The 22,161-nt window shown below is 52.1% G+C and overlaps 2 protein-coding genes across 4 annotated transcripts; both read left to right on the forward strand.

The window, feature by feature from the left end:
• Positions 1–884: 884 nt before the first annotated feature.
• DPF2 (double PHD fingers 2) lies at positions 885–14,934 on the forward strand. 2 transcript variants are annotated; one of them, XM_037053178.1, is made up of 12 exons: positions 961–992; positions 5,648–5,808; positions 6,210–6,317; positions 6,639–6,802; positions 7,663–7,755; positions 7,890–7,968; positions 8,481–8,522; positions 9,559–9,696; positions 9,824–9,952; positions 10,108–10,220; positions 11,086–11,167; positions 13,617–14,934. In XM_037053178.1, the coding sequence occupies exons 1-12, from the start codon at positions 961–963 to the stop codon at positions 13,691–13,693; spliced, it is 1,218 nt and encodes a 405-aa protein (XP_036909073.1). In that variant the 3' UTR covers positions 13,694–14,934. The 2 variants fall into 2 exon arrangements, with proteins under 2 accessions (XP_036909074.1, XP_036909073.1); XM_037053179.1 differs by lacking the exon at positions 8,481–8,522 and having other exon boundaries at positions 885–992.
• A 936-nt stretch (positions 14,935–15,870) lies between these two features.
• Positions 15,871–19,918, forward strand: TIGD3 (tigger transposable element derived 3). 2 transcript variants are annotated; one of them, XM_037053180.1, is made up of 2 exons: positions 15,871–17,313; positions 18,187–19,918. In XM_037053180.1, exons 1-2 carry the CDS (start codon positions 17,060–17,062, stop codon positions 19,616–19,618), a joined length of 1,686 nt encoding a protein of 561 aa, XP_036909075.1. In that variant the 5' UTR covers positions 15,871–17,059; the 3' UTR covers positions 19,619–19,918. The 2 variants fall into 2 exon arrangements, with proteins under 2 accessions (XP_036909075.1, XP_036909076.1); XM_037053181.1 differs by having other exon boundaries at positions 15,871–16,402.
• The last annotated feature ends 2,243 nt before the right edge of the window (positions 19,919–22,161 follow it).

Genomic DNA, 22,161 nt, shown 5'->3' on the forward strand with positions numbered 1-22,161 from the left:
GGCAAGAAGGTGAGGTAACTTGTCAGACCCCAGTATGTAGGTCAAACAACTGCCCAGTTCTGGGCATTAATGTCCTCCCTGTAAAATGGTCACGTCTGACAGCCCAAGTGCATTCTGCACGACTCTTGTCTTCCGCCACCCACCAAACCCCCTGCCTGTGGTGAGAGCAAAGGGTTAAACCACAAGGTTAAAGGTCGGCGAGGTAGCAGGACGAACGAGCTCCATCTAGCCCATCTCTGGGCCTGCAGATTTCCACCAACCTCGCTTTCTCCTTCCTACCGGGCCACACCCTCACGTCCTCCTCCAGCTCCTCCAAGTGGAGGGGGTGGGACCCCAGCAGCAGGCTCGGGGCGTGCGCCCGCGCCCGTGGCGCCTGCGCGTCCGGCCGCTCGGCTCCCTGGCCGCCGCGAGCGGGCTCGAAGCTCGTTCCCCGACGCTCGTTCTCGAGGGCGCGCGCGCTCGGGCTNTCCCTGTCAGACGTGACGTCTGACAGCCCAAGTGCATTCTGCACGACTCTTGTCTTCCGCCACCCACCAAACCCCCTGCCTGTGGTGAGAGCAAAGGGTTAAACCACAAGGTTAAAGGTCGGCGAGGTAGCAGGACGAACGAGCTCCATCTAGCCCATCTCTGGGCCTGCAGATTTCCACCAACCTCGCTTTCTCCTTCCTACCGGGCCACACCCTCACGTCCTCCTCCAGCTCCTCCAAGTGGAGGGGGTGGGACCCCAGCAGCAGGCTCGGGGCGTGCGCCCGCGCCCGTGGCGCCTGCGCGTCCGGCCGCTCGGCTCCCTGGCCGCCGCGAGCGGGCTCGAAGCTCGTTCCCCGACGCTCGTTCTCGAGGGCGCGCGCGCTCGGGCTGCGCCTGCGCAGAGGGACTAGGAAACTGGGCACCCCGTTAGGTCCCGGCGCTTGCGCGCTCTGGGCTCCGGGCCTGCCGGCTTGAGGGAGAGGAGCAGGGAAGATGGCGGCTGTGGTGGAAAATGTAGTGAAGCTGTGAGTGGTCGTTTCTTTCTCTCGTAGGCCAGGAGGTCTTGTAAGGGGCCTGGGAGGAGGGGGCGGTGCGGGAAAGGCCGAGGCGAAAGAGGAACGTGCCCGGGAAGGCCATATTGCGACTTCTACTGGGGAGGGCAACAGGAGACTCCAGAGAAGACGTCTCGCTTCTTTGGAAACTTGTGGAGGCCCTGAGGGGGGCACACGGGAGCCCCTTACGGGCAGCCTCCCTGGGCTGTTGCGGGGCTGTGCGGTCAGGGCACTCCCCCGGGCTTGCGGTTTCCAGAGTGTGGCGCCCTTGTGGTGTAGGACGCACACAGTCCCGGGGTCGCTCCGGAGGCGCCGCAGTCCGGAGGAGCGGGGCCGAGGCGGACCCGGGACCGGCCCGTGCCCTCGCGGAGCCGGGTCATTGAGCTTTCCCCGTGGGCTCCTGCGGCCGGCCCCGAAACAACAGGCTTGGCAGCCCGGCGGGGTTCAGCACCGTGGGACTGTTTTGTTCTAAACAGCTCTGTGACGTGGGGGTGAGGGCTCTTGGGTGTCAGGACCCAAGACCAAAATTATTGTCGGGAGGAATCGAAGAGCAGACACAGACGGGGAAGAAAGAACTTCGGGGAAAGGACCTCCGCGCCGGCCAATCCCAGCCGTCAAAACACCGCAGCTGGACGAAGCTGTCCAGGACGCCTCTGCCTGTCTCTAGGCGCGGCGAGGTCGGCTGTCTTCGCGCTAGGCAATGTCCTTGTGTTGGGGCGATCTCGAGCGAAGTTAAAGTTAGTGGTGGTTGGGGGAATGCAGAACGGCCAGAGAGCTACGAGTGAAAGGTGCTTTGGGACTTGATTGAACCCCGCCTCCTCCCTGGAGAGGAATCTGAATGAGTTTGTAAATAGATTCGTGCCCCGTGGCGGACAGAGCAGGCTCCTTTTCACTGGGCTTGGTGGGGGGTAGGAAAATTGGGAGGTGTGTAGTTGTCGGGGTAGGGCTTTGGGATTTTGATCGGACGACGAGGTAAAGGTTTCCCAGCGGTTCTAAGGGACTCACAGCTTCTCCTGTGTCTTTGTGGTGGGCTGAAGCTTCATTCTTCCCAAGGGCCTTTGTAAGGGCACGTTGCTTCTCCCCCCTGCCTGGAGCCTTTTCTTTGAGAGTGCTTTCCCACTTCCATTAAGCTAAGTGCCTTCTCCTCTTGTGGGTTTTTTTTTTTTTTTAACTTTTAGCTTGGTCCTGCTACCTCTTTCAGCCATCCCGCCTCCCAACATTATTATCATCTTTCTCTGATCAGCCCACTCCAGTTTCCCTGGCTGTCTTCTTCAGGCTATTTTCCTCAATTTAGAAACGACGCTGTTGATCTGCCACTTACATAGTTATTCTTCGTGACTCAGATATTCTTTGTTTCCCTGCCTTTCTCTTTGTTGATGCCCCCCATCCCGTGGTGAGGGCAGTTTTTACACAGGTTTCATGCTTCCCGAAAAAGAAAGCTAATACCTTGGACATCTTACTATACTAGGGGAATGTCAGACTTGCCTAATTTTGAGAGTTATACGGAATGAGATTTTTATGTTGAAAGACTTCTTCAGGGAAATAGGATTGACAACCCTTTTGTGCACTGTTGGAAGTGAGTGGTTGCCCATTTAAGTAGAGTATGACTTCTTATTTCTGTTTAAAGAACTAGAGAGGTTGTGAGGGTCACCAGCCACTGGCTCCTGAGTACCAGTAATCAGAAACCAACGCTCTCCCCCTCCCTTCCAGCTGCAGAGGGCTGTGTCACAATTGGTACATTTTCCTTCAGAATTCTCCCTAAAGAAGGGGCATTCATTCCTTCAGGACCATTCTCACCTTGGGAAAAGATGCTGTTCTGTGGCTTTTCTTGATCATGGTGTGCTTAGTCCTTTGAGAGCTGAGGTTATATATCCGGGTCAGGACTACTAGCTCATCTTTTCTGATTTGCATCTTGTTCTGGGAGAGGAATATTTCTATTTGTAAATTCTCTGTCCCTCCAAATGTGGTGTCACGTTTGAGGTGTCTTTCTAGGGTAGAATAAGAGTGAATAGCTGTGGCTGCTCACTAGTTTTGGAACCTTCTGAGTTAGGTAACAAGATCTAGAAAATAATGTTAGTTGAAATTTCTTGTGATAGGAACCTTAAGTTTTTAAGAGCTGTCTCTCATTCTTTCTTGCTCTCTCCTCATCACGTCCTCCCTCCCCCCAACTTCTGTTTCATTCTCAGCTCTCTTACTCCTGAGACAGTTCACCCCACTTAACTCACAAGAACTTTTATAAAACATCTCTCAGCCATCTCGCCCAAACTGTTTGCAGCCTCCTTACTCTGACTTTGCAGCTCTCAGCTCATCGGGCCCTTCCTTCCATTTGACTTCAGTGTCAGTATCAATTCCCGTCAGCAGAAACAAAGGAGCTGCTGCACTCGGCCTTGTTTATCCAATTTTCCTCTGTTATGAGGACATGGCTGCCTCCTAAAGGCAAGCAAGTGTGAGCCTGTTGTATTTTCTCCGCTCTTCAGCACAAGATTTATGCCTGCCTCCAGTCACAGTCATTAGGGCTTGTGGAGTCAAGCCAGGCTGGCTGGTGGTGTCCCTGCCTTGTGTGTGGTGTGTCTTTTCCAGTGGTTGGGAACGTGCTATGCTGTGCCTAAGTGATCTGTTGCGGCTGCTCAGTGAAAGCCTTCCTCGGATTCCAGAGCAGGGTTTATTGGCATAGCTCAAGATACAGACATAAACAACAGAGTCTTTCTCTGTTCAGCTTCTCATGCTAGGGGTCTCCGTCTTGTAGAATAGGTTGGAACTCACCTAGTCCAACCATCCCAGTCTGTAGCAGAGGAACAGAGTGAATCCGCATGGACTGACTAAATGTCCACATTTATTTGGTGAATTTCGCCAAGCCAGGTCTTTTTACTCCCAAGTCAAATTAAGGTGCCCCTGACACCTTCGTGGATAGTGGGATACTGTGGGGAAGAAATCACCTCTGCCCTCTATTTATTTAAGATTGATCAAATATATAAAGATCAGTTATTATAGTGTAAGCTCCAGGGCTAAGGTGCTTGTGACGCTGCAAAGGATGAGCACAAGATCATTCCCACATACATGTGTCTCACAGCCAGGCGACCCCTGGCGCTGTGCAGTTTCCCAGCTTCTCAGAGCCCTTAAAGGTTCACTCTTGATGAAGATTTCGAGTGGAGTCTTTTGATCCCAAGAAGTTTCCTTCCTATGTAATTTGACGGTGTGAAAATGGAAAATGGAGAAGGGCCTAGGATGAGCCTTTGAACAAATAGGTTTTGTATCAGTATAGTGATACTCAGTAAAGGGTAGGCTTCGAGGAAATGCAGGTATTTTCAGGTGTTTTTCATGGACTGTAAAATTATGTAGAATTAATTAGTTGGGATTAATGGTGTTGTACACCAGGCCTAAAACTAGATTGTGAAGTTACTAAAGTGATTAAGATGTGATTCCTTTCCTTAAAGAACTCAGTCTAATAGAAGAGACACAAACAGACAATTTATGATGCCAAGCGAATTAGGTTGTCTCTGTTCCTGAGTAGCCAGAGACCAGAAGACTGGCTGGCCAGTGGCTGGCCCAGCACTGTAGACCCAGAGTGGTCTGTGTGCAGCCCTTCTGAGCCTCGCCTCGCCCCGCCCTCGCCTGCAGACACAGACCAGACCCTGTTACTGCGATTCTGCAGAGCTATGTGTTAGCCAGGGCCCCTGAGTTTATATCTATCTTTCTCTTCCATAAACTTACTTAGTTGGCCAAGTAAGTACCTAGTTAAAAGTTCAAAAGATACTAAAGAGCATGTAGAAAAAGTCTCATAGTCCCTGGGTTTTTCTTCCTGGAGACCTTCCTACAGGTTTTTTTTTTCTACCTCTTTGTTCCATAAATGGTAGCATCCTATAACACTTCTCAACACTGTACCTTGTTATTTATTTATTTATTTATTTTTTAAATTTTCTTGGAGATTGTTTAATATCAATAGATGAAGAGCTTCTTTCTTTATGGCCACATAGAATTTCATTGTAAAGATATACAACAGTTTTCTAACTATATCTAAGGAAGTCTGCCAGACCTTGTTGAACTCTTCCTCTTTTATAAAAAAGACTTAACCTCTGCTTCTCTCTCTCTCTTTTTAACATCAATGAGTGGTTGCCTCTCATGAGGCCCACACTGGGGACCTGGCCGGCAACCCAGGCATATGCCCTGACTGGGAATCAAACTAGCGACCCTTTGGTTCATGGCCCGCGCTCAATCCACTGAGCTACACCAGTCAGGGCAACCTCTGCTTCTCATAGTTATGAGAGTTAAGAGATATAGCATCTTTTTCCCCCCCTTCATCCTCTTTGGAGAAATAGCATCTTGGGTAGCATAGAGTTTGGACTCATGAGAGGCACACAGTGAGTATTAGTTTCTTCTCCTCTTTGTGGGTTAGACTTAAATCTGAGTAGACACATGAAGAAATCATGTGTTCCAGATGGTAATTTATTTGTAAAATTCCTTTCTCATAATGGCTTGGTGAAGGGGCTTGGTGAGGCAGGAATGGAGGTAGATACAACCAAAGCAGCAGTCTCCGAGTCCCTTGAGCCTTTTAGAGAAGCAGATGGCAAGGGAGAGGGATTCCCCACGCAAACACATGCATACACACCTGATTGTTGTCTTCACTGCAGCCTTGGGGAGCAGTACTACAAAGATGCCATGGAGCAATGCCACAATTACAATGCCCGCCTCTGTGCTGAGCGCAGCGTGCGCCTGCCTTTCTTGGACTCACAGACTGGAGTAGCCCAGAGCAACTGCTATATCTGGATGGAAAAGCGACACCGGGGTCCAGGTGAGGGTCCAGGCTCAGGAACGTGGGAGGAAGAAGCTTCTGCATTTTAGGGGTGAGCCAGCTGAGGGGGTTTTCCTACTGCTTTCCACCCATGGATGAATATGGCCTTCCCATGATTAGAAGCCCAAGGAGGAACAATCAGACAGATTTATACCAGAATCTTGGTTTTCTGCAGGACTGAGGCCATTACTGCCATTCTGCAGAGCTATGTGTTAAGGCCCCTGAGTTTACATCTATCTTTCTCTTCCATAAACTGTCCCACCCACCCTCGCCCATTTCCCCCTGCACTGCCAATATGCCTCGCTTGCTATAGAACTCAAGTGGGCCTACTCATCCAGAAAGTATGTGAGGCTATTTTCTAGACTGGGCTTGACTTCTCTCTCTCCCCCTTCCTTCCACAGGGTTAGCCTCTGGGCAGCTGTACTCCTACCCTGCCCGGCGCTGGCGGAAAAAGCGGCGAGCCCACCCTCCTGAGGACCCAAGACTTTCTTTCCCTTCTATTAAACCAGGTAAAGCACACCCTTTCTGAGCAGGGGCATGGCCCGTTGCAAGATAAAAGGCCTGCTAATCTCCTGTCGTACACCAGGCCTAAAGCTAGATTATGAAGTTACTAAAGTGATTAAGATGTGATTTCCTTTCCTTAAAGAACTCAGTCTCATAGAAGAGACATAAATAGATGATTTATGATGCCGAGCGAATTAGGTTGTCTCGGTTCCTGAGTAGCCAGAGACCAGAAGACTGGCTGGCCAGTGGCTGGCCCAGCACTGTAGACCCAGAGTGGTCTATGTGCAGCCCTTCTGAGCCGAGCCTCGCCCCGCCCTCGCCTGCAGACACAGACCAGACCCTGAAGAAGGAGGGGCTGATCTCTCAGGATGGCAGTAGTTTAGAGGCTCTGTTGCGCACCGACCCCCTGGAAAAGCGAGGCGCCCCCGATCCCCGAGTTGATGATGACAGCCTGGGCGAGTTTCCTGTGACTAACAGTCGAGCACGGAAGGTACGAGATGAGTACTCTGGCTGAGGGAACCTTGAGGGAAAGCAGCCTCCTCCTCCTCCTCAGAGGCCACCCCGTAATCAGAAAGGAAGCAAGCTGGGGGCCCGGAGACAGGGCCCCAGGTGCTGCTGTTTCATTCCCTAATGAGTGCTAGGTGCGGACTGGCTTCACTGTTCCGTGCAGTCTTCCTGCTCCTCTCCTTCTGAAAACAGACTCTCCCTCATTCATCTTTTGTCACAAAGCGTTTTGGTGCCTGGGGTTACATAGATGAAATAGTTGTGGTTCCTGTCAACAGGCACATAAAACTATACATAAAAATAAGAGCTAAAAATATTCCAGACACAGTACTAAAGGCTCTTCCATCATTTTCTCCAGTCTATACAACCTTGTGAAGTAGGTACCGTGGTCCCCATTTCACATACACAGAGGCTGAAACAGCAGTTAACAAAAATGTCTCATAGGGCCACATAGTTAAACAGCAAAGCTCTAAATCTAGGAAGTGAGGTGCTGGAAGGGAACCACCACTAAACGTGCTGCTGGGGCAGCAGATCAGAGGCGGGGCTGGGCGTGGCCACTGGGGCATCGGGAAAAGCTGTATGGAAACATGGCAGTTGATTCAGCTGCTTGGAGGTTGTGGGAAAGGCCCTCTGGGCTAGGGGAACAGGGGGGAGTGACACAGAGGAGCAGGAGCCCGAAACATTGAAGGGAGGAGGACAGGAGTCTAGAGTGTTGAAGGGCAGCAATGGCAAGGCTGGCATGGAGGGCCAGGTCACAGAGGGGGTTCTGGGTGGCCTTGCCACCACTGTGGGGGAGCTTTTGGGTGTACAGTATTTCTGCCTGTCCTAACCCTCCTATCCACTTAGCGGATCCTGGAACCGGATGACTTCCTGGATGATCTCGATGATGAGGACTACGAAGAAGACACTCCCAAGCGTCGGGGCAAGGGGAAATCCAAGGTGAGGGGCCGAGGTGCTGCCTACAGCGTGGGGCAGGGTGGATTCAAGTGAGATTAGTAGCCACTTCCAGGAGGGTTCAACTGCTTAGGCCTAGTCACCTTAGTAAGAGCATCTTTTTGCTCTTTTTTTGGCAGAGTAAAGGTGTGGGCAGTGCCCGTAAGAAGCTTGACGCTTCCATCCTGGAGGACCGGGATAAACCCTATGCCTGTGACAGTGAGTGCCTCCCAAGTGGGTGGGGAGCCCTGGCCTTGGACCCAGCTCCTGCTCAGGAGATGAAAGGAGGGAGGGCTCTGTCTTGCTCGGAGTGGTAAAAGACGCTTGGACTCTTGTCCTTCCTGCTGACTGGTTCCCTCTGAGACTGCTGGGAGGCCCTGGCCTCTGCTACCTGACGGGTGGGACCTGCATGCTCTGGGAGAGAGTCCTGCTGTCCCCTGGGGTGGGGGTGCTGGTGAGGAGGCAGCTGCAGCAGGCAGAATCAGCCTCTTGAGAGATGGCACCCAGGTCCGCTGGCCCCGGTCCTGTCAGGGCCCCAGGAATCCAACGACAAGTTTTTCAATGTCTCTTTCTCCCCCTTTCTCTGACTCCCCACTTCTGTCCCTCCGCCCTGGGAGCACCATCACCGCCGGGGTCTCTCTCTCGTTTGCTCCGCTTTCCTGCTGCTGCTGCTGCTCCTGTCTCAAGTGTATCGAGGCCTTCTTCTCATGACTTTTCTTTCTGTCTTTCAGATAGTTTCAAACAAAAGCATACCTCGAAAGCGCCCCAGAGAGGTAGCTCTCTCAACTTTTCAGACTTTTGGTTTTCCTATCCCTTTTTCCCACCTCCCTTGGTCCTCCTTCCTTTCTCATTTCCTGTGATGCTAGTTTAAAAAACTCTGGAATGGCTCGGGGATAGGAGCAGTGGCCCTTCTGGTGTGTGCCACTCCTCACAGTCCTGGAAGCTGCCTGCACCACCACGCGGCACCCACCGATTTGCTGCTCGGGCTGCTCGGGCCCACTGCGTGGGGTGGCTTCAAAAGCATTATAAGAAACCCGTTACCAACAGATCCCTCTGCTCCCCTCTCCCCAAAACAGCCACTTGGTGGTCAGCTAATATTCCCCACCACCCTGTCGCTTCCTCCACCCGTCCTTTTCCCGTTCCTTTCCTGCTGGCTCCCTTATTCTTACTGGTATCACTGCTCAAAAGTAAAAGATGCCTTGTGGGATCTGCTTTCCTTGTTGGTTAGTGGGGTTGGGCAGGGTGCTGGTTGGTTGGGAGTGTCCTTGAATTTCTTTGGGCACCAACTACCCTTCAGACTCGACTGAGATGTTATCCGCAAGAGACCCAGGCCCTGTGCTTTATCCACTTTGGGCAGAGATGTGCTCTATGGTATATATGGTATAGCACGAGCCTTCCACATTTATTGGGGTGGGGGAAGGAAAAAGTTTGGCTTATCTTTCTTAGTTCCCCTCCTTCCTTCCAAATTGTAAAACCGTACAATTCTTTTTCTTCCTGACCTGCACCTCCCCAGACTATTCCCTGGGCAAGTGTTGGGGCCAGGGCTCAGCCCCACAGACAGCCAACTCGGACGAGTAGAGGTGGCCATGGGAGGGAGGAGGAGAGCCAAGGAAGCTGGAGAGCCCCCGGGCCTGAGGCTCCTGGCCAAGGGGAGGTGGCCGTCACTAACAGCCTGTCCCAGAACAGAGTTGGTTGGGGTGGGGGTGGTTACCTCCACTGGGGGCACAGCTGGGGCCCCACAGCCTAGAGGGATGGGATGTGGCACTCTGAGACCCTAAGACCTTTCTCCCCAACCTTCTCTCCACTCAGTTTGTGGAAAACGTTACAAGAACCGACCAGGCCTCAGTTATCACTATGCCCACTCGCACTTGGCTGAAGAGGAGGGCGAAGACAAGGAAGACTCGCAGCCGCCCACCCCGGTCTCCCAGAGGTCCGAGGAGCAGAAATGTGAGCTGAGGTGTCAGAGTTGGGGCCAGTAGGAGTCGGCTCGGTTATGAAAAACCCTCTTGTCTGGGATGTTGGGTGGCCCAAAGGCCCCATGGGTATCATCAAAGTTCTTTCTTTCTCCCTGTAGCCAAGAAGGGTCCCGATGGATTGGCACTGCCCAACAATTACTGTGACTTCTGCCTGGGGGACTCGAAGATCAACAAGAAGACAGGACAACCTGAGGAGCTAGTGTCGTGTTCTGACTGCGGTCGCTCAGGTACTTCCGACCCCGGGGAAGGGCTGCCACGGTCAGCATCCAGTCCGCAGGGGGTTCTTGGCTTGCCGACATCCAGTGGCTGTCACAGTCAACCGGGTCACCTCACCTCTCCCCCATTTCTGGCTGCCTGTTTCACCTGCCCCCGCCCCCCACAGGGCATCCGTCTTGCCTGCAGTTCACCCCCGTGATGATGGCGGCAGTGAAGACCTACCGCTGGCAGTGCATCGAGTGCAAGTGCTGCAACATCTGTGGCACCTCCGAGAATGACGTGCGTGTCCCTGCCCTCCCGGCATGCTCCTCAGCTTTTACTGTTTTTCCCCCCGTTCCCTCTTAAGTGAGCTTTCTTTTAAAAGGGAGCAAGACCCCCTCATACATGTCCCTCCCCAGCACCCCAGGTGGAACTTCATTTGGCAGGTGTTTGTGGGAAGTCTGCCTGGTGTCAGACGCTGTGCTGGGCACTGAGGACCCCAAGACAAGCCAAACAAGGTCCTCGCTTTCGTGGGATTTACAATCTTGAGGAAATAAGCAATAAGCAAAGAAATGGGTGGCATTTTATGCTGTGCCTGAAGAAAATGAAACCAGTAGTGTGACAGAGAGTAATCAGCTGATTTGGACAGTCAGAGATGGCTTTTCCGGGGAGATGATGTTGGTGTTGAGGTTTGGATGATACAAAGGAGCTGTCCAAGAAGACCTGGAGGTGGAGCATTCCCAGGAAAGGAGCAGCAAGTGCAAAGACCTAAGGCCAACAAGCCAGGTGTATTACGGCCAGTGTGGCTGGGCGGATCATTCCTGCATTGGGAAAACAGGGTAGAAGATGAGATTGGAAGGCAAGACCACAGGTCTGGGTTTAATCAGGGCAGTGATGTGGCCTATGTTTGTTTTATTAAGATAACTTTTGCTACTTCGTGGAGAACAGATTGTAGAGGACACTCTGGAGACCATGAGGTCAGTTAGGCAGCTGGTAGTGTAGAGATGGACAGCAGTGGTTCTCTGTACGGAGATGCCCACGTCTGTTTTGCCTCCTGTCTCACCCCTCTTGGCAGTAGCAGCACTGTCTATGGCAGTCCTCCTTCATGCTAATCAGCCTGTTACTCATTTACTGCCCCCTGCCTCTTGCATCCTGCCCTCTCCAGGACCAGCTGCTGTTCTGTGATGACTGCGATCGTGGCTACCACATGTACTGTCTTACTCCGTCCATGTCTGAGCCTCCTGAAGGTAGGTTGTCTGGGTTGCTTACTCAGAACAGTTAGTAGTAACTTGGACTATCACCTGTCTAGTAAATGAGTTCTCTTATCAGTGATTTATCTTTCCAAGTTAGGGAGTCGGCACTCTGTCTTCACTCAGTCTAGAATACTTCAACTTCAAGGTCTAATGCTTGCCTGTTATCATCAGATGAATTTGTAAACACAGAAGGAATACCAGCAGCCCAAGTGAAAGCAGATACTGAGCAGAGAACAGTTACCAGAAGTAGTGAATTGTTTGCCTTCATTCAGTCCAGGAAACTAACTTGATAGCTTGTCTGAAGTAACGGTTTGGTTGTCAGCTGTTTGAACTTGACAAATTCGAGTGTTCATTTCTGCCCAGTCTGGAAAGGAGTTGAACCTGAAGCTTGAATAGTTTGCTTGTAATGCTCCACGGTTGTGGGAACTTGAAAAAACCATTCGTGGCACCAAAAAGTGGCTGCCTCTCTACAAGTCCCCTTCCAGCCAAAGTTCTGCACTAAACCCCTGCTTTACAGAAAGTGGGGAGCTTAGGAGGATGTGAAACACAGAACTATTAACCATAAAAATACCAGTTTACAGATAAAATTCTACATTAACTGTAGAAGGGCTCTCCTTTTGAAGTGCTGTCAGATATTGAAGGCGTGGAGGCAGCTCGGGGGGCCCTAAGAAGCCACCAGAGGGCGTAGGTTAGAGGTTGGCAAATTATACCTCCGCCAAATCCAGCTGCAGCTAGTTTATACGGCTCAAGCTAAGAATGATTTTCACGTTAAATGTCTTCTTTGCTTTGTCCCTTTTTTCTAATTTTTTTTTAATTTTGGTGTAGGAACTTTATTTTTGTGTGTGTGTGTTTATATGTATTTTTTTCCTCCAATTTTTTTATTTAATTATTTTTCAAGTACAGTTTTCTGTCTATTACTCCCATCCCATCCCACCCCCCCACCTTTTTTCTAATTTCTAAAAAATATTTTATTCATTTATTTATAGAGAAGGGAAGAGGAAAGGAGAGAAACATCAATGAGTGGTTGCCTCTTATGCGCCCCCTACTGGGGACCTGGCCTGCAACCCAGGCACGTGCCCTGACTGGGAATCGAACTGGTGACTGTTGGTTTGCAGACCGGCACTCAATCTGCTGAGCCATACCAGCCAGGGCTCTTAATTTTTTTTAATCCTCACCAGAGGACATGGTTATTGATTTTAGAGAGAAGGGAGAGGAGGGAGAGAGAATCATCTATGTGAGAGAGAAATAGTGATTGGTTGCCTCTAGCATGTGCCCCAACTGGGAACTGAAACCACAGTCTAGGCTTTGCCCTGACTGGAGATCAAACCTGGGACCTGGCATGTGGGATCACGTGTCACCCAACTGAGCTGCACTAGTCAGGGCAGTTTTCACATTTTTAAAGGGAATTTACGAAAAAAAAGAAAAAGTAACCAGTCAGTGGATTGAGCACAGGCTGCTAACCAAAGGGTCGCCGATTCGATTCCCAGTCAGGGCACATGCCTGGGTTGCAGGCCATTTCCCAGCAGGGGACACACGAGAGGCAAGCATGCATTGATATTTCTCTCCCTTTCTCCTGCTCTTCCCCTCTTTCTAAAAATGAATAAATAAAATATTTTTTTAAAAGGGAACCAATAGTGTTTGAGGCTCACATAGCCTAAAATATTGAACATCCTGTCTGACTGTTTGCCGAAAAGCCTGTCGGCCCTTCCCTGCACGTGGGCCTTTGGGGTAGGAAGGACCGTCACGCATCTGAGAGCCACTTGTCTTTCTGAACAGCTGGTAAAAGCTGTGGGTTCTTTCTCAGAATAATGTCTAAATACATATATGTACAATTATGCTTGTAATTTCAAGACATTAGGGGCTAATTCTGTTTCTCAAAACAAAAAAGTAGGAGTATCTGCCCTGCCTGGTGTGTGTGGCTCAGTGGATTGAGTGCCAGTCTGTGAACCAAAGGGTCACTGGTTCAATTCCCAGTCAGGGAACATGCCTGGCTTGTGGGCCAGGTCCCCAGTGGGGGGGGTACCACACATTGACAGGCAATCACACATTGATGTTTCTCTCCCTCTCTTTCTCCCTCCCTTCCCCTCTTTAAAAATAAATAAATGAAATCTTTAAAAAAATTTTTTTTCTATCTGCCCAGGCCTTCTTCCTAGACATTCTGGTTTAATAGGGCCAAGAGGGTCTGGGGATCTGTATTCTCCAGGTGAAATAGTCCTCCAGGTGAATATTTATTTTGTCTCCATTGAGAATTATTATTCTTGATACTTGAAGCCCTAGAAGTTTCTCCAAGCTCAGGATTACTATGAAACTGCTACTGCAGAATGCCTCCCACCTTCCTGTAGCCAATGGTGATCCTGTTACTAGAGGTGATGTGTGAGGGTTGGAAGGACAGCAGATTAGGATCGTGTGGGACCCATCCTAACCCCATTACGCCTTTCTGCAGGAAGTTGGAGCTGCCACTTGTGTCTGGACCTGCTGAAGGAGAAAGCCTCCATCTACCAGAACCAGAATTCCTCTTGATGTGGCCACTCCCCCTGTCCCCTGCCCCCTACCCCATGTCCCCACCCCCATCCATCTAGGGCTGTTTTCTCCTCTCTTGTTTTTCATGGCCACCTTTTCCTTCCTCCTCTCTTTCACAAGTCCAGAGAACTGGGGGTGGCCCTGCCAACCTGCCTCTGGCAACAGTAAACTGAGGTGGCAGCTCTGACTGCCTCTGGCCCCAGGCCCTCAGGGAGAACGGAGCAGTGTACTGCCCTAAGGCGTACCTGGGGCCCGGCTTCTCATGGCTCTCCTTGAAGTGCATTCACTCTGCCTGCCTTGAGCCCTGGCCATCACAGGGATCAAACAGTGTCCACTGAGAACGAGTAGGGGAATAGCTCACTTCTCTCTGAGCTTTACTTCCACACTGGTCCCCGGGGTTTTCTTTCCCCCAGAGGCAAACCAGGCCAGGCTCTACCAGAAGTAGCTGGGAGCGAGCAACTGAGCAAACCGCAGATGCGCTTGCAAGGAGCTTTCCATGCCCTTCCTGCTGCTTAGCCTCACCACTTCCTTCCCCCAGGGTGGTTCTCTGTGGCCCACTGTCCCTGCTACCCAGGATCCTTTGCCTAAGCCAGGATGCTCTTGGTCACCCTCTGGGCTCTGCTCTGTCCCACCCCAGAGGGAGTAGCAGCTTCACCCTGATTCTTCTTGAGCTCACCTGGCTCACTTACAGGCGGTCTCCGGTGACTGCAGCGTTCCTCACCCTCGGGATTTCCCATCTTCTGCCTCCCTTCCTTGTTCCCTTTGGTTTTGTGGGGAGAGGGAAATCAGGGGGCCAGGCCAGCCGCTTGGGGGGGTTACCGGGAGATGTCAGACAATGTGCCTGTTTTTTAACTCGATGAAAAAGCCTACCTCCAAAATCCCCTTTTTGTTCTTCCTAGACCTGGGTATTCAGCTCCTGCCCTTAACTGAATTGGGAGCCTCTGCCTCCTGCTCTGCCTCCTATCCTGGCTCCAGGTTCATGGGGAAACCACATAGACCCCCTTTCTTCCCTTGCACGCTCACTAGCAGCTGGTAAGGTCTTCACACCCCGATTCCTCAGTTTTCTGCCTGGTGACACTTTAAGTAGTGGGAGGGACCCTCCATGCCAGGACACCCTGGAGTGGCCTTCCCATTGGCCTTGGGCAGGCCCTAATTCACCGTCACTTTGGAGTTGTGTCTTTTTTTTCTTTCTTTATTTCCTGTATTCTAAACATTAGTACAAATAAACGTTTTTACACAGAGCCATTTGCTGGATGATTTATCTTCTGACTCCCTTTCCTGGTTATGAAGTCCACTTCATTCTAAAACTACCTTACAGTGGTTTTTAAATGTTGTAAAATACAGCTTTCTTTCCCAAATTAAAATTCTTGCTGATCCCCAATCTGTAAAGCAGATTATAACAGTTCCTTGATATAAAAAACAATGAAGTTTTAATTAATACAAAATTTAAAGTCTACTTTAGCATCCTTTGTATTTCAGTATTTTGGTTGCTTTGGAGGAAATTCATCTAAACATATATAATAGTTGACCTTGGAATTTGAGATACTTAAAATGGGCCCAGAAACTTACTTCAGTATTAAAGAGAATGACAGGAAAACTAATGGCATCACAATGGGACACATGAAGGGTTTTTGTGTGAGTAATGAGCATGGAGAGCTGAGGCACCTCAACCGTGCGTGCCCAGCATCTTCATTTTCAGCGCAGTGTGCGTGAACTTGGCCACAGTGTAAGCCTGCAGCCTTCCTTTGGGCATGGCTATGTGCACAAAAATGAGCTTTCTTTCCCTGCAGCCAACATGGACAGCTTCCACAGTGGACCTTAATGTATCCCACATGCATGTGTGTTCTGAAGTTATTAAAATTTTAATATTTTAAATCAGGTATGAACCCTCAAAGTATCTTTAAGCTTTTCTGGAACAGGCTTGAAAGCCACTGTTATGTAATGGAAGGCAGCGTCCTGGGCCATCGTCCTCAGTAAGCAACACGGGAGTCTGGGGTCGGCTCTGGGTTGGGAATTGTCTTAGGAAAAGAACGCAGCCTCCGTCCTCATGCTTTCACACGGAAGTAGGACGGGTGCAGGGAGTGAAGCAATGATCCTTTGTGGCTGAGTAGTCCAAGGGCCAGAAAAGAAATGTAAAAATGAGAATGTTAGGCATTTAGGCTGGAACACAAGGCCAATGGGGGCAGGACTCAGTGGGGAAGCCTGTGAGAAAGGCGGAGAGGTGGGGACTCAGATCCTCAGTCAGGTCTTCCAGTCAGAGCTGTGAAGGGATGAATGAGACGAGGCGGGAAAGCAGATGAAACGGTGTGGGGAGCCGTGGACCCCAGGCTGGGATGTTTGCGTGTGATTGCATAGAACAGATAGAACTGAAGGTTACTAAGGAAGGGAGTGATTATTGCGTCTTGGGTTTAGAAACGAATCTTGCCAACGGATATCAAAATTGTAACAGTGAGTGAAGTAAACAATGTACTAATCACATGGTAATTACAGAATAGGCTGTACTAACAAACTCATAGAAGTTTCATGATTCATGATTGAAGCTTCCCTTGTAAGTATTTTATAGACGTCAGCAGTTGCAGCTCCTGGTTAACCAAGATATGGCCCTGACCACAAGGAACTGGGCAAGCATCAGAACCAGCAGAAATGCTGCCGGCACGTCCTGTTCCCTGATACCAGCAGTGAAACTGCGAATGGTGACGCGTGCAGGAGGTAACACGGAAGCCACCCAAGAGCAGAACTGAGAAACTGCACGTCGCAGTTCCTTAGTTTCCCCATTCTCACGGTTTTCCTGTGTAAACTAGGCAGGACGCATGGGATGTTGAGATGGGCTTCCAGAAGGGTCCCTCGTCTTCCAGGTTGCCAGCACCTGAATAAACCACTTTCCTTTACACCAGCACCTGCCTCTCCAGTGTTGGCTTTGTAAGCCAAACCTGCATTCTGTTACCAAACTGGCAAAAATTAGTCCTTACTTGCCCTTAATCAGAACTGGCCCCAGTTTCTCCATAGCCGGATTGCGAGTGGAGGCCAGCGCTGTCCATGGTAAGGGCTTTTGTGTAGCATAACTGCTTGCTTCCATTTTCTCAAAACCACTTCATGAGGGGCATTAACCCTATTTGGTAAATGAGGAAGCTGAGGCCAGAAAGGTCTTGGGACACCAGATCTGCTCTCTGGTCCCCACGCTGCCCCAACCTCGGGTCCCCAGGTGCTAGGGGCGCCGCTCAGGATCAGACTCTGGCCAGGTTCTGGGTCTCACACGGCTCCCAAGCGCTCTGGAAGCCCCGCCTCCCAGAAGGCTCGACGGACCGCCCCTTCTGCGATGTCCAATGAGACTTAGGTGGGGGCGGGACCGATCAGCTGAGGGCAAATATGATTGGTCCGAGGCTTAAGGTGGGAGCCCAGCAGCTGCACCGTAGGTTCCCAGCCAGGAGAGAGCCGGAGTGGGAGGCGCGCTTGGTGCCCTGCTGTGCGCGCACCCGCCGCCCACCGTCAGCGCAGCCCCTCGGCCCACTCTGCGCTTCGGGTCCTGGCGCCGTTCTCTCCCCTACTCTCCCTTTGCCACCCGGACCAGGACTCGGGAGACAGGCCAAGGCAGGGCGGGAGCTGCGGGACGAGCGCCTGAGGTGGGTGCGGAGCAGAAGGCCGCAAGGCGGGGAGGCCCGGCGGGAAGCTCCCGGGTCCACCCCAAGGACGGACCCCGCGTCTAGATGGGCAGAAGCTCACCAGGTTGTGGAGCCCGGCTCCTGGCCCGCCTGGGTCCCTGGCGCTCTTGCCTGCACTCTGATACCCGTCCCAGGCCACCACCTTACCTGCTAGAGACACCCTGCCCCTCATGCTACCCATGGCCTACTCACCCTTCTTGTCCTCTGTCGCTTGTGCACCTGCCTTCTAGGCTTTGTGCTCCCATTTACTCTCTAGACCTGAACCCCGCCCCACTTTACCTCCTGAGAACCCAGCCCCAAATTAGATTCGCTCCTTCAGCCCCCATCCCTCTTTGTCGTCTGTACACCTGTCACCTCGACTCAGTTCATCCACCCCACCGCCCCATCTTCTAAGAGCTTCATCTAAATCCAACCCAGGTCATCATCCCGTTTCTCCTCCTGGAGCACTGATTATCCCTAGCTAGCGCCACTCAGCCCCAGCCTCATGTCCTCCCCCATCTAAACTCTTTTGCTGTCTATGCAGCTGTCCCCTGGGCTCTATTCATAGTCTCCCCCAACTATGCCAAAGCCCTGCCCAGACTCCCCTCTCCTTCTGACCAGGGAGCCACCTCCCCTCCAGCTCTGTTCTGGCATTCCTTCTGATAGGTCTAGCCATTTCCCTTCCTCCTTCAGGGCAGCCCTCTCACCCTTCCCCAGGTGATCCCATGCCCCCTGGTCTCTCCCACATACCAGCTGATTTCCCTTTGCTCATAGATTCTCTTCCTCACAGTGCTCCTGTCCTGTGCCAGGTGGCCCCAGCGCTCTGACCCCTTGTCACTGTTTTCTCCCGTACAGGTGCCCCGGAGAAACCATGGAGCTGAGCAGCAAGAAGAAGCTTCACGCTCTATCCCTGGCTGAGAAGATCCAGGTGCTGGAACTCCTGGATGAATCCAAGATGTCCCAGTCAGAGGTGGCCCGGCGCTTCCAGGTCTCCCAGCCCCAGATCTCACGCATCTGCAAGAACAAGGAGAAGCTGCTGGCAGACTGGTGCAGCGGCACCGCCAACCGCGAGCGCAAGCGCAAGCGGGAGTCCAAGTACAGCAGCATCGACGAGGCTCTGCTTTGCTGGTACCACATCGCCCGGGCCAAGGCATGGGATGTGACGGGGCCCATGCTGCTCCACAAAGCCAAGGAGCTGGCCGACATCTTGGGCCAGGATTTTGTGCCCAGCATTGGCTGGTTGGTCCGCTGGAAACGCCGAAACAATGTGGGCTTTGGGGCCCGTCATGTACTAGCACCTCTGTTCCCCCCTGAGCCACCTCCCCCAGGCCTCACGTCCCAGACCCAGCTGCCTCTCTCCCTGAAGGACTTCTCCCCGGAGGATGTGTTTGGCTGTGCTGAAGTGCCCTTGTTGTATCGAGCAGTGCCTGGCAGAGTAGGCGCAGGTGATCAAGTGCAGGTGTTGCTGTGTGCCAATAGCAGGGGCACAGAGAAGCGGCGGGTACTGGTCAGTGGGCTCCAGGCTGTACCCAGCTGCTTCTTTGGGGTCAGCAGTGCGGCTCTGCCTGCCTCCTACCACCCTGACGTGGGCATCCCCTGGTCAGAGTGGCTGGCACAGTTTGACCGGGACATGGGGAGGCAGGGCCGACAGGTAGCCTTGCTGCTGGCTGCCCAAGTGATGGAGGAGTTGGCAGGCCTGCCTGGGCTCTGCCATGTGAGGCTCCTGCCTCTTTCCACCACTAGTGCCACACCTTCTCTGCCCAGCTCTGTGATCCGGGCCTTTAAGGCTCATTACCGGCACCGTCTGCTGGGCAAGCTGGCAGCTGTCCAGAGCAAGAGGGCCGGCACATCGCTGGCTGAGGCCGGGGCAGGCATCACAGTGCTGGACACACTGCACATGGCGGCAGCGGCCTGGGCCAAGGTGCCTCCCCAGTTCATTGTAAGCAGCTTCCTTCAGGAAGGGCCGGCTCCCTGCAAAATGCCCCTGTCCTCGGACCAAGCCTCTGAAATGCCGCCTGTCCCTGGTGGGCTGAGCTTTGAGGAGTTCTCCCGCTTTGTGGACCTGGAGGGTGAGGAGGCCGCATCTAGGGTGTGCAAAGAGGAGATGGGTACCGAAGATGAGGAGGGGGTTGGAGAGGATGGCTGTGAGTCCCTGCCCACCAGAGCTGATGTCCTCCGGGCCCTGGGCACACTGCGGAGGTGGTTTGAGTGCAATGGCACCTCCCCTGAGCTATTTGAAAAATTCTATGCCTGTGAGGAGGAAGTTGAGCGGCTCTGCTGCCTGTGAAGGGTGCCTGCTCCTTGCCAGAGCCCCCTCCTGTCTGTTTCCCATGGAAACGCCCTGTCACAGAAGGCAGGTGGGAAGCTGGTCTCTTTCCGGTGGAAATGGAGCTTTTGTGAATGGCGTGGAAGCGGGACAAGTCCCGAGAACAAGTCTAAGTTATCGGAGCCCTAGGCTTGGCAGTTTCTGGACCTCCAGGGAGGCTGGGACTTGGGTAGGTGAAATTGGGGCTTCGCAGACAGGTCAATGCCTTGAACTCTGTTAAAAACAGTTCTGCTTCTGAAAATAAAGTTTTTAATCAGAAAAGAGGCCAGGGTGTAATTTTCAGGGGGAAAGGGTGGATGTTTTCAACTCAGCTTTTTAACTTGATGGCTGAGGGTTGCCACTGCACAGCTGTCTGAAGCTGTCTGCAGGTGACCACAGGGACCCTCCTCTTCCAGAATGCCAGCAGGAAGGACTCCCAGGGCCCTGGACACCTCCTCAGCTTCTAGGATCCCAGGTACTGTTCCAGACACCCTGCTGCTCTGCTAATTTAGCTCTCAGGTTGTGGGAGGGGAGGAGGTGTCAGTAGGAGGGGGCCGGCTAGGGACTTACTGGGGAAACGGAAAAGAACCAGAACTTGGAATAGTCATTGGTTTTTGTTTTGGGGTTGGTTTTTTTTGGTTGGTTGTTTTTTCTGTCATTCACTTGATCATTCCACATCTCTTCAGCAAGGCCTGTGTGACAAGGTTGCAAAGATGATGTCCCTGCTGAGCAGGATCTTGTAGACAATGACAGTGGAGCGTGATTATGTACAAAGTGCTATGGCCCTGTAGAGCCTGGGAGACCCCTGGAGGAGGTGAGTTTTGAGTTGCAGCTTGAAGGACAGACAGGGGTCTTGAGTTTTGAGTTGCAGCTTGAAGGACAGATCCCTGTCTGTCCTTCAAGCATAGTCTAGGACCAGGAGTGGCCGGTGCTGAGTCAGGCATTCTCATCAGAGCCATCAGGCGGACCCAGGAGCTGGAGGAGCCATTAGACCCCCAAATTTGGTGGTGAAGCACCCCAAAACGTTTTAGGCAGAGAATGACAGGTCATTTGTGGGGTTCTAGAAAACGGAGATGTGGAGGGTGAGTCAAAGATGTGAGACCCAGAGGCAGAGAGACTCCGACTGGTTCAGAGATGGTGAAGCCTGAGCCAGATCGTGGGAGCGTGATGGGTAGAGGGTGGTTTACCTGGAAGGATGTGGGCGTTGGACACAGACTCTGATTGGTGAGAATCCCGGCTCTAAGCCAAAATCCTGCATGTTCAGGCTGACCACAGGCAGCCACAAGCCCGAGCTTGCATTTCTGTGGAGGGTGTACCTGTCAAGGACTCAGGCCACCCACGGCAGCCCAGCGGCTACCTGCATTCAGAGCCCAGGCACCTCCTTCCAGGGGTTACCACGCAAGCACTTCCTAGGTGCCCCTGCTGAGACGCTCTCTTAACTTTGACCAGTCAAAGCCCTTTCATTCCTAGCCCTTCTCACTCTCTCTCCCCCAGTCCACAGCCCATCAAGAGGCAGGAGCCTTTTATTCAGGGGTTCCAGAGAGTGAAACAGTTCCTGGTCTGCCTGTCATCTGATCCTTGCCTGGTGCTGGTCCACTGGGAAAACTGGAACCCTGGGGAGGCGGTGACTCTCTGCCACTTGCATTGTCACAGTAAGGGAATAAAGGCTGTGTGACTTGCCCTAACTGACCACCTCAACATCCGGCAGCTGGGCAATGAGGACGACTCGATTTTAAACATCCCTGAAGCCACCGGCTGGCCTGCCTATTCTAGCCGAAGATCCCAAATCATTTGGCCTTCCATCACAGATTCTGTTTTTCCTAGCCCGCAGTCATTTAAATTGTCCTTTTTCTGAAATCAACCCAGTTCTGACATCTCTTCTTAAATGTGAAAACCAAAATTATATGTCTCTAAAGGCCTGACCAAAGTAACAGAGAGGGGACAGATGAGCTCTCTATCTCAGGTGTCATATTCCTGTTAGGCAGGAGCACGTTTTACTGCTGACTTCTTCCCAGAGCCTCCCCTCCCCCGTTGCCCCTTCCTTGCGTTGTTACCACATATCACACTTTGCCTCGGTGCAGGTGACTTTGGTGGCTCATTCAAGTCTGGCCTGTGGGGCAGGCCTTGCTCCTGGACCCTACGCTGGTGCCAAACAAGACAGAGTGGATCCCTTACCTTCTAGCAGAGGGAGCTAATAGCACAGATGTAGAAATAACCGCAGGGATTTTAGGTTCTGATGAGTGCCGGTGAAAAGAAAAGAAGGATGCCATAGGAAGCGACTTTGAGAGGGGTTCAGGGACGTGCCATTTGAAAGTTAGGTCGTTAAGTCGTGAAAGTTAGGAAGGAAACACTCACTCTTCCAAAGGAAGAGTGTTCTCTGCCAAGGAAACAGCGGTGCAAATGTCTAAGGTCAGAAACCACAGGTCTGAGAAGCAGAAAGACATCACTGGGGCTGAAAGTGCGAGAGGGCCCAGGAGAGGGGGAGGGGGAGAGGTGGGCGGGGCCTTTGGGCGGGCCGTATTTAC

This window comes from Sturnira hondurensis, unplaced genomic scaffold (assembly GCF_014824575.4).
Source record: "Sturnira hondurensis isolate 20B ecotype Veracruz unplaced genomic scaffold, ASM1482457v3 Scaffold0007797, whole genome shotgun sequence".
NCBI classification, from domain to species: Eukaryota; Metazoa; Chordata; class Mammalia; order Chiroptera; family Phyllostomidae; genus Sturnira; species Sturnira hondurensis.